Genomic DNA, 12226 nt, shown 5'->3' on the forward strand with positions numbered 1-12226 from the left:
AGCGCGCCTGTACGGCGCGAGAGCAAACGCCGGATCATTCGTCCGTCTGGCAGGCAGCAATCGAAGCGCAGTCAGGCGCACTTTCATTTACGTCCTCTCCTTGTTTCCACTCTACTGATCCCATTTTATCCCTCTCCTTCTACTAGCGGGTTTCACTTCACTAGACCGCGACTCCAGCTCCTTACTTGCTCGTCCAGCTCTGGTTCCCTCTTGCGTCGGGCATCCGCTCGATCATGGAAGATGAAAACAGCTCATACGAGCGCACTGCTCAGGCCGTCGCAGCATTTAAAGATGCCCTACCGATCAGGCTTGGCGCAAGCTCTGCAGACGAAGGTGCCTCAGAAGCATTGAGCAGTGTGCAGAGGATCTTGTCAGGCATACACAGCCTCAGGGTGAGTGCGGCAGAACGTCTCGATACTGTCCGAAGGACGAAGTCCTGACACTAACACTGGCAGACTGTGACCTCTGCCGAACATCCCATGCAGGACTCGGAAAGTGATGACATGCAGGCCATACTTGACTCTGTCAGCAAGGACCTCTTGCAAGCTTTAGCTGTGCTGCTCTCCCATGACCAGGACCAGACTTACGGCCTCATCGCACAGCTTCAGAATTATGTCTGGCTCAACATCATTCCATGCGCCTGGAGACTTCATCGTCAGGCCCACCGTCTGATGGATCCAGAACAGCCATCTCGACTACGCTTGGCGGCGCAGCACCTTTCCGCCGCGCTCCTAGAGTGGGTCGCCACTGGCCTGTCTGCACAGCCTGGCGTAGATGGGGAAACTCAGAGGTCTGCTGAATCCGGTGAGTAGTGCGCAGCGTTGAGCGCTAGCGGTGAAGAGGAGAGTTAGACAAAGCTGATGTACTGTGGCGGCTATCCTGCTTGACCGTGATGCAGCCTACAGTCGCGGAGCTGCACCCCTTGTCCCCTTGATTGTAAGAGTCCTGACGTGGAAAGACTTGGCCTACCTCGACTTTATTGGACTCGCTGGGCGTAAGAGTGTTCGTGGATATGCGTTGTTCGAAGACAAGTGGTTGCCGTTGTCTGAAAAAGATTGCTACATGCTTGCAACGCCCCTCCCGCAGCTTCAATCTTTTCTCTATCGACTGGGCGAAAATGCGAAGTATGGACGAAAATTGCTGCGCCAGTGCCTCTCGTCGTGAGCATCAAAGGTAGGCGCCTCCGAAATTTGTCACAGCACTGACTGACCTTAAGCGCCATCACAGTGAGGAACTCGGGTGTATTTGGCTCGCATGGAGAACTTACGAAGAAAGGTGAGCTCCTGGTATGGGGCTCTTATACCAACTCTGCTTACCCTCCTCCAATGCTGTTCGTCGCCAGTTGCGATACCATGACCTTGGCTTGGGCAATTCGGCCAGTGGTCAACGTCAAAGATAAGAGTACTAGAGCGTTGCAGCAGCATTATGCATCCTTCTTCAAGAAATATCGTGCTGATAAGACTGATGAGGGAGATGAGGAGAGGAAGGCGGCAATCGATGAGGTGATTGACGCGTTGGTCAAAGCCAAGAAGGACGATTGGGATGCTGTCATTTTCCAAGTACATGAACAACTCGGCCGTTTAGACATTGATAAGTGAGTCTGAGCGCTGTACTTAGAGTAGCAGGACTTGTGCGTGTAGTGTGACTGAACCTCCGTCTAGTACAGACCCCAGCTTTTCAGGGCCCTTTCGGTGCACTCTCCTCAGCAGAACATGACACACTGGCTCACCTGGCCAAAATTGGATGATCATGCACGCCACGACATCGTTGTTGATGCCGCATTTGTCGTCGAATGGCACGATCGCCAGGTGAGGCGTTGCTGCATGGCAGGTGAGGATGCCTGCGGAGTGCCTGACGTCGGTCGTGCTGCCGCTTCTTCTGGAACCAGAGCAATACTGCCGTCCCCATCCCGATTGCATTTGCGGCCATGCATCCGGTCAAGGTGGAGGAGAACAAAGCATCTGCCCCAGGAGCAATCACGCAGAACGTGTTTACCTTCGAGCTGAAGGGCACACTGACCTTCACCCTCGAGGACGGAAGGAAAGAGAAGGTGAGTCTACCACGAATGCTGTTGCTCTCTCGATCGGACAGTGCCATTGTATGGGCAGATCGACATTGCCTGACAGCTGCCTCTTTTCATCATCTGAAGTTTGGCCCGAGGCTCAAGGTGGCCTTATCGCCTGCAGAAGGCGCCCGCCTTCAAGAGGCCTTGAAAGCTCGAGGTGTAGTAAGTCAGAAGTCAAGCTTTGTCTTTATGGATCGTCACTTCTGAAACAGTGTCCTTGCGCACCGCCCTCTGTAACAGTCCTTCGAGTCTCACCGCAGGGACGCCAAGAGAGTCAGAATTGGCCTGCTCCCCGAAGCGATCGACAAGCTTCTAACCAAGGACCCTCCAGGGCATCCTGCGTTCTCTATCAAATCATCGGTTGCACCAACAGTGACTCCCCCGTCCAGCGTGGTTGGCAGTCGAGTTGCAGACGGCCCTCAAATAGCTCTTGTATCTCAGCGCAGGCATGAAGTTGCTCATCTCGCCGGTTTGCAGTCAGCAATACCGGAAAGCACCTCTCAGAACACTGCTTCCGCCGAAGATCAAGTCGCTCAAGCTCGCTCACTCTGGGATGACGACTCCGATCTCACCGAACTAAGCGAAGAGAGTGGAGGGGAGACAAATAGGGTACTAGTAGCCGACATGGAAGCTCTTGATCGCCCCGGTCTTGCTTTGCCGCGAAGAGGATCGTCCAACCGGTATAATGATGAAGGGGCCACTGAGCCTCCCCCTGCAAGTCTGCAGACACATCACGTCATTGATACGCCGAAACAGACATTCCGCAAGACATGGCAACACAAGAGGGGGCGGAGTGTAGACGACAGTGACCGCGACGAGTCATCTGACGAGGGCGGCTTCGACAAGAGACACCAAAAGATACATCAAGACCTACAGGCGCACTCCAATCCTCATCACATAGCTCGTGATAACGCCAAGAGAAAGAGGGCAGTCGCTTCCGACCCCCCTAGGCCCAAGAGCCTCAAATCGGCGACCAAACGGCCTGTCAAGGGCCCTTTGACTGACAAGACGCAGATGACGAAGAACGCCACCGCAGCAAAGGAAGGCAATGATGATGTTCTCGAGCACTTCCTTCCGCCAGCACCTTCGCCCTCTCCTTTGCGGTCGTCGAAGAAGAGCAAGCTGCAGAAGAAATCCAAGAGGTTGACTGCGGAATGGATGAGCAGTGCCAACGTCAAGCTGGTCCAACGTCGCATGCAGTCAACCGAAGCTCTTGCTGCTGCATCCGAAGAAGATCGCATGACCTCTTCTGATGGGCTCAAGGAGGTTCAGAACAGTGAGAGTGGTCCTTTGGGAGAAGGCAACGCCAAGAGGGCAAGGAACGGCCTTCGCATTAAAGGCGCAGCGACAGGCGAGCAAGATCTGGGTCGCACATCCAGCTTGCAAAGTAGCACGGCCAAGTACCGCAAAGACAGTGCGATCGGGGTCCGCGATCTCACTGAAGAGCCGCAGGAGCTCATGGATCTCCAAGTCGGCGCTGGCGAAGACGACCGCCAGCCAAGTCCTCACTCGCCGGGGATCTCAGGCATCCTCGAGCGAGACCGCTGTCAATCTCGTAACTTGATCGATAACAGAGCTATTCATCGTCCGTGCAGTCCCACTAGCCCCAGTCAGATTGCCCTTGAACGTCAACGAAGCCGTCACGCGGTCTCGAAGGGACGAGGCTCCGTCCAAAGCGCCCCGTCTCCTACGGATGAGGTTGGCGATGCTGTTCAAATCTCTGCCACGATGGAGACAAGTCGTGGGCCTCCGGCGGCTACAGCATGCAAAAGTAGAGGTGCCGAAGCCGAAGCTGCTAAATCTTCCAGTACATTCAAGATGAGGCAGCCTCAAATCGTGCGAAACGCTGAGGAAGACGCTGAGGAAAAAGCCTCCCCTGAACTCTCATCGTCCGATGAAAGCGACGTGGACGAAGTGGCCGCCCAATTTGAGAAAGGTCACAAGCGCTCAGCGGTTGAAGAAGCCATTACGACTGCGTCAAGTCTCGTCGTCGACAGGGAGTCTCCCTCTGAAAGCAAGGCAAGCAAGAAGAAGAGTGAAGAAGTGATCGCAGCGAAAGCTACCGGACGACGTACTGGAAAGCGGCTGGCAGCTCCGCGCCCCACAGCCGACTTGGCAGGCAGCGCCCGGCCCGATCCCAAACCAAGCTCAGTATCCAAGAAACAGGCAACCACAGTCCCGCCGGAACTTCAGTCGGACCTGACCTCCGACGAACCTCTGAAGATGGTCTTTTCGGGGAAGTCTTCGGATGAAATCTTGGCAGGTACCAACGATCCAGTGCCGATCTTGGCGGGACCTCTAGACAGGGACGAGCTTGAACAGCACCTTGTCAAGAGTATGAATGGTCTTCGGGCCGTGTACAAAGGTCTTGCCAAGTCTGGCTTCTCGGACGATATTGATGACTTTGAAGACCCGGCGTGCGACCAAAAGAGCAAATCAGTGCTCGCCTTAGAGTCTGCCGCTCGAACAACGCTCAAGCTTGGTCAGTTCTTGTATGACCTCGCCAACAAGAAGGACGAATGCGAAAGGAGGGAACGCGATGCGATCAACAGGAGGAAGATCAGCGACAAGGTCGACGTCATGTCGGATCGACTTCAAGGAGTTCTCAACGAGGCCGGTGACGTGATTCAGGTCTTGCAGTCTGTGGATGCCTGGGTCAACAGACACGAGCGAGGGAACGCTGGTGGAAAATGATCACCTCGCGTGAGTCTGCAATGTTTTCAGGTGGTTTCAGCTCGTGAAGCTCCAGCGGCTTGTTTGTTGGGTGATAGTCGCAGATTGACATGTTTCAATGCATGGTGGAAAGTCAGCCGACATGCGCACCACTGCCCTGGACCCCGACTCAGTGGAGGCTGGCGCCCTAATTGCCTCTATCACACGAAGCCCCCCTCCGCCGTGCTTTCAGCTACCCACTCCCATCCCTACCTTGACCATCTTCTATCCTCTCTATTGCCCTCTCTCTTCCCCTCTCGTCCCCGTTGCTTGGTACCTTGCTCCCTCTTATTCTCTTTCCCCGGTATCGTCTTCCTTTCATCACCATTGACTTTGCAACTCCGAAGGTGTTGGTCTTTTGCTCCGCCCGGCGGAAGGCCTGAAGCCAGGCATGGCGTCTTCCGGGGCCAGCCACGATGCTACGTCTCAAAGCAGCCACCATGGCGACGACGCACAGAAGCAAATCCCAGATGGTGAGTCGCAATTCTCGCTTTCTGGTCGTAAGACATCATCACTGACGTTCCTCCGAGCTGTCGATTTCCTCCCCTTTGTCAAGAAGAAGCCCATACAAGCGACGAGCACCAGGCTCAGGCCCTTGCCAATTCGCCGCGCCTCAAGCATTTGACGGATTCACAAGACCCGTCATTGCCATCTCAAGGACCGCCACTCCAGCACCCACAGCTGTACGACATACATGTACTAGCAGAACCATACTCATCGGAAGCTCAGAGCTCTCCGCATCGAGTCATACCAATTCAGCGCGACCAAGACAACAGCACACATGCTTCGGAATTGATCAGGCCTTACGATCCCCTCAACGGTTGCCCATGGTCGCCGGACCCAGAACCCGTGCTGTGCAAATCTCCTGGAGCTGAAGTCAGAGATGGCATCTGTCCGATCCAATTGTATGACGTGCCAGCTGAAGGATCGTACAAGGTTTCTCCACCACCGATACCTCCTCGTCGATCCTCCTCGGGTCTGCATATGCCTTCACTTCTGAGCAGGAGCCGCACTCGCTCAGTCCCCTCTATGAGCTCTCTCACACGTCCAGGATTCGGCAGCAGGAGACACACCGGTCCTTTGTCCAGCTCAAGTGGTCTGGATGTCATCCCAGAGGCTCGGACCTCCATCTCTGATCAGGAGGATCCGCCACAGGTAGCTGCTTCGAGGAGGCCTTCCTCTCCAGAGCGTTCTCGCTCCCCTCTTGTCCCACGCGACTCCCAGTCCCGACAGAGCAATCATCGAGAAACTGTTGCAATGCTCTCACGTGCGTCTGCCCCCTCTCTCAGCGTCTGCGAGATGTTCGACGTTAATCCAGCTCGCGATGGCGCTCAAAGCACGACCTCAGCTACCGCCTCAACTTCTTCCCTTGCACCTGTCATCGGCCAAATTTCTGGGCTCGATGAACAGCGCCCGCTTCAGTGGTTCCTCGATGATATTTCAATCAGCTGCGACTCTCCTGCAGATTCACCATCACTAGGCAGGCACTTCACCGATGAAGAAGCACGCATCTCTGCATCTGCCACCCCGATGGACAACCGAAGTGAAGTGCGTCAAGAGATCACATCACGACCACTGCCCACTGAGGAACCTCCGCGGATCGAAGCTAGTGCTGGACCATCCCACTCTCCCAAGACCCAGTCTCGAACAAAGGAGCTACTCAGGTCTGTCAAGAGCAAGTTGTTTCTCGTTGGCGAGGATAGCACCTGGCTCAGGCGCCGAACGAGGTCGACTCCATACGTTCTAGCCAAGCCTGCAGAGGTTGTTCGACGCCAGCTATCACCCATATCCAGTACTGTTCGGGGAGGTCGCTTTTCGCCTCCCTCTCCGGTACCTTCTTTGCCTCTCAGCCCAAGTACCTCTTCATCTCTACACACTACGGATTCCGAGAGACTCGTAGGCTGGAGCAGATCCGATCTCAATGCCATTTTCCTTGCTGCTGGAGACGTACAGAATGTTACAGCTGGCGACATTGGCCCCGTCATCTGCCCTGATGCTCTCGGTGTTTTGACGGTGCGCAACCCTGACGCATCACAAGAAGAGGTACCGCCCGTACCCGTGGTCGCTCGAGGACCGTCCTCTCGTTCGACACAAGGACTGGGCATCGAAGCCGAGTCGGCGGACAGACCAAGAAGAAGCAGATCCACCTGCGCTCCCGGACGACCAGCGGGTCGAATAGTGACGCCCTACGCCTCAGAGCGGAGCCTCAGTGACTCTGCGTTTCGCCATCCTTCCGTCACGTCCATCGCTACTTCGTACCCGTCTTTCAGCTCCCTCGCTCCAAGCCATCGGTCTGCATCGATCTCTGGACCTCTCCCACCTCAAAGACCACCTCGTGACCGTCGTCGAAGGAGGACTGACCAGGCGAAAGCGAGCCAGCCGGCTGAGCCGATGCGATCCCGCACTGTGAATCTGCCCGTCACTAGTGTCGACGCTTCCGTCGCTCAGGAACCACCGATCAGCCCTTCTCATTCCGCTTCGTTCGCGTCAGTCAAGTGCCGAGATGGTCACGCCGACAAGACCGAAATGGCTTTGAGCAACAAAGACCGTCCACAGGCACATGAAGCGGTTCAGGACACAGCGCTCCTGAATCTGTTGCCATCGGGAGAGCTTACGCCACTCCGCAAGCCCTCGCTGGACTCGTTCGTCTCCGCTTCACTGACGTCCTCGCCTCAGACTACTGCCGGCGTAGAAGAGAAGATCGGAAGTGCAGGCAGAGTCGCCAAGAAAGCTGCTGACACCAGTCAGGGTGTTCCCTTTCCCACTGGATCTAGGCCACCTTCAGAGATTGCAAGTCCTGGACCACAAGACGATGATGATCAGGGCAAACCATCAAGTCCTTCTGACCCTGCTGAAGGCAAGACAACCTGGCATCCCAGTGATGACGAGCCCGCCAAAGTCATGTCTGGCTCTCCAGCACCTGCCGCCCTCGGCTACGCCGTTCCTCAAGTTGCTGCACCCGCAGAGCCCGTCCTCACTCGCCGCGAGCAGAAGCAGCGAGCCAGGGACCCTCTGCCTCCCCTAAGCTCCCTGCGACCCTTTGTCTTTTCCGAGTCCTCTGGCGAGATCACCTGGCCGAAAGCACCCAGCTCTACTCTCCAAGGCGGCATGCAAGCCTCTCGCGACGCGCTTCAAGCGGCAGAAGCGGCTCGCAACGGCTCGCAGGAGGAGCGCTTCTTTGGTTCCGCCGAGGCAGTCGCCGCTATGCGTTCCTTCTCACAGGCCTCGTCACTGTCCCTAGGTACCGCGGCGTCGGAGCGAGACTCGTGGAGGGACGCTGTTACCCACTTGAGCCCTTCTGGTAGCGTACTGGACCATAGCGGAAGCGGTGCGGACAGTCTACAGGTGAACCGCAATGGCAGCTCTGTACGATCTGAGGGCGCAGGTAGCGACGGGACGCTTTCTGCTCGCGAGAAGAGGACTGAGTCTCCACGCGAGTACGCCCAGCAGCAAGAAGAAAAGGTTCCAGTCGGACGAATGGAGCGCCTTAGTACAGGTACCTTTGGGATTGGTGTCCTCTCTGAGCTAGAGCTCCCTACGGCTGACACGGTTCAACCAAAAGGCCCGGCCAAAGGCAAAGCCAAGGGCAAGAGCAGTTCCAGCCGTCCGGCAACGACGACGAGTACAATTGGCTACCAGAAGAGCGACATTGAAGCGTGGCGTCTGGCTTCGGAAATAGTTGCCGCTGCTTCTGCCTCTCCCGGTGGTGGTGCTGGTGCCGCTGGCTCTACTTCCTTGTCCACCGCACCTTCCAACTCTACTTCCCTCTCGATCTCAAACCCGATCTCGATCTCAAATTCAGCAGCCGACCTCTCCAGTGGCGCCCTCTCCACCTCTATTTCCAACTCCACATCGATTGACACTTCCCCTTCCACTTCCATTTCCACCGCAAGTATGTCCACATCAATGTCGAGGTCGAGGTCGACGGCTCGATCTTCCGTCCCCTCTAGCGCGAGCTCAAGACCGGCCACGGCGCCTTTTCGATTGCAGGGAATCGTGGCGTCGCTTCGCGTCTAGACTTTGATGGCTTGGAGAGTGCCGGAATAGGCGAAGGGGGGAAGGGCGAGCTCGTTAGTCGCATCGTACATGGTCTCCTCCTTCTCCCCATCTGGTCTCCGAATGCCACGCCATGCCACATTGTATCTCCCATCAGGGCAGATCAGGCCATGTCATCCGTGCCTTTATACCCAGAGGACTTTCTCACAAGTCTCTTGTTCTCTCTTTCCCACGCTCACTCATGTATCTTACATCTAGCTTTCCGAAAATCTGTATGCATTATCTCCTTTTTTCTCGTTCGTTGTTCCAGTGGTGAGATGATGGTGGTCCTGCCATTTAAGATTGAGATGAGGGGATAGTAAAGGAGAAGGAGAAGAGGGCAGAGTAAGGGAAGGGCTACATGGAAGGACCTTGAAGGGCAAATCTGTCGCCAAAGATGTTCACTTCTCTCTGCTCGCCAGCTTACAAGCTGCGACTGTCCTCCTTCCGCAGCGCCTCCATACTCCTGCCTTCCGTGCTTTCTTTTGGGGACAAAGAAGGTGAGTTGCCCCCAACCCAGGTGCGCAGGCTTCCCATGAGGGCAGACGAGGCAGATGCTGCAGTGGAGGCCGATTCTGCTCTGCACAAGGGTATGTCGGGATGACCTACAGCGTCGGAAGAGGGGGAGGGCGAGGGAGGAGCATCGGAGGAGGAGGAGGAGGAGGAGGAAGAAGAGCGCCGCAAAGCTCGGTGCTTCTCGTTGGCATCTGTGTTCCCATCGCGCAGGATTTGGGAGAGCGTGAGGGACTCTTCATCGCCCTCTGAGCCCTTGGGGGTAGTCCGCTGGAGCTGTGCCGCCATGCTCTGGCTGGCCTCTACTGGTTCGACGCGCGTCTGCGTCCTCTCTAGGCAGACGGGACCGTTTTCGACGTCTAGGACGTTGTCTACGTGCACTTCGGCTGCTTGCACCCGGCGGGTGTGTCGCGTTCTGATTGTGGAGCGGATCTTCTCTCGGCTGATAAAGGGTGCCAGAGGAAGCAAAAGACAGAATCGTCAGAGGTCTGGGGAGAGGCAATCTTCTCGCGACGCTGAAACTCACCTGAGGAGAGAGAGATAGAAGCTGGCAGCATAACAAGGTGGCACCAGCTCTGCGATGAGGCGGAAACTGTCGCTCTTGCCCAGGAGGAACATGAAAGCCACTGCCAGGACGGTAATAGCCGTTGACAGGCCAACGCCTAGCGCAACGTAGCAGACGTATCTCAAGCTCGAGTCTAGCTCCCTATCGGCGCCTCGGAGTGACCAGAGCCTCTTGCAGAAGCATATAGCCAATGTAGAGTCTATCATGTTGGCCATGAGGCAGACGCTGCAGTACAGTCGGGAGATGTTGACCTTGTATCGCTGTTCCATGTCCGGTGTGAGATCGCCAAAGTGCATCCAGAGTGTCATGGGCGTGATCATCATGTACATTGTCCACTCGGTGGCTGTCATCAGAGCGACGAGCTTGGCTACGCGGCCATGTGTGCGAGACGTCTTGCTGAGGGCGTAGTACCTCCAAGCGAGATATCCTTGGCTGAGAGCCATGATGGTTGCTCGTGTTGGCTCTGTGCAATAGATATAAAAGGGGGCCATGAGTCATCCTCAGTAAGCTTTGCTCGGGCTCATGGATACGGGAGGTCATCTATGTTCTCAAGTCGGATTGAGTCACTCACGTGTGGCCACGTACTCCCACATCCATCGTTGGTCAAAGGTTTTGACATCGAGCATCTGGGCGCGCCAGCTGATCTCGAGTATGAGAATGGAATGTATGGATAGGAGTACCATTACGGTTCCAGTGAGTGTGAGGAGTGTCCTGGAATCTGTGCTTGCATGTGTGACGTAGTAGCACCCTCCTAGACAGAAGGCGATGCCCGAAAAGAAGAGCTCCAGCTGTCTCCCGATCATGGGAAGGCCTAGCAAGGTGACCTTGTCGAGGTGATCTGACCATGTTGGGAGTGGGAGGTATGCCATTTGGGAGGAGAGGAGAGGCAGGAGAGGGGTGGAAAGGGCAAGAGGCAGACGAGAGCTGAGCCTGGCGAGACTTGACCTTGTTACTTGTAGATGTGCGCTGTAGCAACTCTGCTATGCCTCTGAGATCTTCGAGGTGTCCATCGACGAGTTGCGATCATCGCCGCTCAGGAGACGCAACAGCAACGAGCAAAGGCGCAACCCGCCAGGCGTTTGCTTCCCCCGCGCTGCTGCGAGTGTGCCTGACTCCTTCCTTGCAAGCGCGTTGCTCCGGCATCGTCCATCTTCGGGTATACGGCATGCCTTGCTCTTGCTACTCTGCTTCGAATATTGCGCGCTGACGACATCCCCCTTTGACATACCACGTCCATCTCTCTCGGCGTCTGGACGGCCTTTGCGGGGTAGCGAGCAAGGCGTGGCACAGAGGCAGCAGCAGCGGTACACTTGCCTCCCTCCTTCCCTCCACGCCAGCGGCAGCTGCGAGATTCAATCCCCGCACCGTGCATTGGGCAGCAGGCCAGACGCGAGATGCACACCAACACCACCGAACCTCGGCCGACATTTGTCTGAGGCTACTCATACGCCCACCAGCTCCTGGCCTGACCCGCCACAAACATTCGGTCATCGAAGTCCCACCGTACTTCTCTTCAGCTGTCGAGGATGTCTTCAGACAACGCAGGCAACCTCGAGTCTGTGGACCTCGCCGACAGACGAGACTCGACGGCCTCGGTCGCTGCTCCGTCTACCTCCAAGGCAGCCAGCACGTCCTCCATGTCACCTCCTTCATCACAACGCGGTCAAGAGCCTGAATCCTCCGCCTCGCAAAGCACTACTGTAGCCCCAACCACATCACCCGCTAAAGCAAAAGGCTCCGTAGCTGCTCTGATGGCTCGCTTCCAGTCTTCGCCTGTTGCCTCTCCATCAGCATCCGGCGGTCCTTCGCGTGGTAAAGTGGAGTCGTCCCTGCAGTCATCGCCCTCCAGAGCACCCCCGAGCCGATCTCTATCGTCTTCCTTGGCAACAGAACAAGAGGTGGCAGCAGCCATAGAGGACCTACCGCCAATGGCAGCTTCGGAAGGAGCAGTCTCATTGACTGACCCCGATGCAACTATTGAAAACCCCTTCCGCACTAGCCGAACCCAGACACCCGAAGCAGAGCCTCAAGTCTTCGAAGCTGCTCAAATATCGACCTCAGAACAGACCGAAACCCAGAACGCTGAGGCTGGACCGAGTCAAGCTAATCACAATCCGCTCAGCCCGAGTCTCAATCGCTTCTCGTTTGTCAGCTTGACCAGCACAGCCGATCGCAACGAACAATCAGAGGACACCAGCACAGGCGTGACAGGATCGTCTCAACCCGAGACGTCAGCCTCTGTCAACACTATCGCTGATGCAGGTGGCATTGACGTTGATTCAGAACTCTCCCACCACGGCTTCAGCGCTGGCTCCAGCTCCACCTTCCAAGATAGG

The 12226-nt window shown here is 56.2% G+C and overlaps 2 protein-coding genes across 2 annotated transcripts; one reads left to right on the forward strand and one right to left on the reverse strand.

The window, feature by feature from the left end:
• Window positions 1-5077: 5077 nt before the first annotated feature.
• On the forward strand, window positions 5078-8800 carry BCV69DRAFT_281323 (hypothetical protein). Its single transcript, XM_025491951.1, has 2 exons — window positions 5078-5250; window positions 5334-8800. Exons 1-2 carry the CDS (start codon window positions 5169-5171, stop codon window positions 8792-8794), a joined length of 3543 nt encoding a protein of 1180 aa, XP_025349474.1. The 5' UTR covers window positions 5078-5168; the 3' UTR covers window positions 8795-8800.
• A 325-nt stretch (window positions 8801-9125) lies between these two features.
• Window positions 9126-10841, reverse strand: BCV69DRAFT_140585 (hypothetical protein). Its single transcript, XM_025489275.1, has 3 exons — window positions 10462-10841; window positions 9852-10353; window positions 9126-9767 (listed from the first exon to the last, which is right to left on the reverse strand). Exons 1-3 carry the CDS (start codon window positions 10757-10759, stop codon window positions 9236-9238), a joined length of 1332 nt encoding a protein of 443 aa, XP_025349475.1. The 5' UTR covers window positions 10760-10841; the 3' UTR covers window positions 9126-9235.
• Window positions 10842-12226: the final 1385 nt, after the last annotated feature.

Source organism: Pseudomicrostroma glucosiphilum (assembly GCF_003144135.1).
Source record: "Pseudomicrostroma glucosiphilum strain MCA 4718 unplaced genomic scaffold BCV69scaffold_3, whole genome shotgun sequence".
Classification (NCBI taxonomy): Eukaryota; Fungi; Basidiomycota; class Exobasidiomycetes; order Microstromatales; family Microstromataceae; genus Microstroma; species Microstroma glucosiphilum.

Excerpts from the sequence above, each read along its gene's own strand:
- BCV69DRAFT_281323 (XM_025491951.1), top strand. The coding sequence starts at position 5,169 with ATGGCGTCTTCCGGGGCCAGCCACGATGCTACGTCTCAAAGCAGCCAC. Across the intron at positions 5,251-5,333 it reads ACAGAAGCAAATCCCAGATG|AAGAAGCCCATACAAGCGAC; the intron begins GTGAGTCGCAAT and ends CCCTTTGTCAAG.
- BCV69DRAFT_140585 (XM_025489275.1), bottom strand. The coding sequence starts at position 10,759 with ATGGCATACCTCCCACTCCCAACATGGTCAGATCACCTCGACAAGGTC. Across the intron at positions 10,354-10,461 it reads GTGGGAGTACGTGGCCACAC|AGCCAACACGAGCAACCATC; the intron begins GTGAGTGACTCA and ends TCTATTGCACAG. Across the intron at positions 9,768-9,851 it reads TTCTATCTCTCTCTCCTCAG|CCGAGAGAAGATCCGCTCCA; the intron begins GTGAGTTTCAGC and ends ACCCTTTATCAG.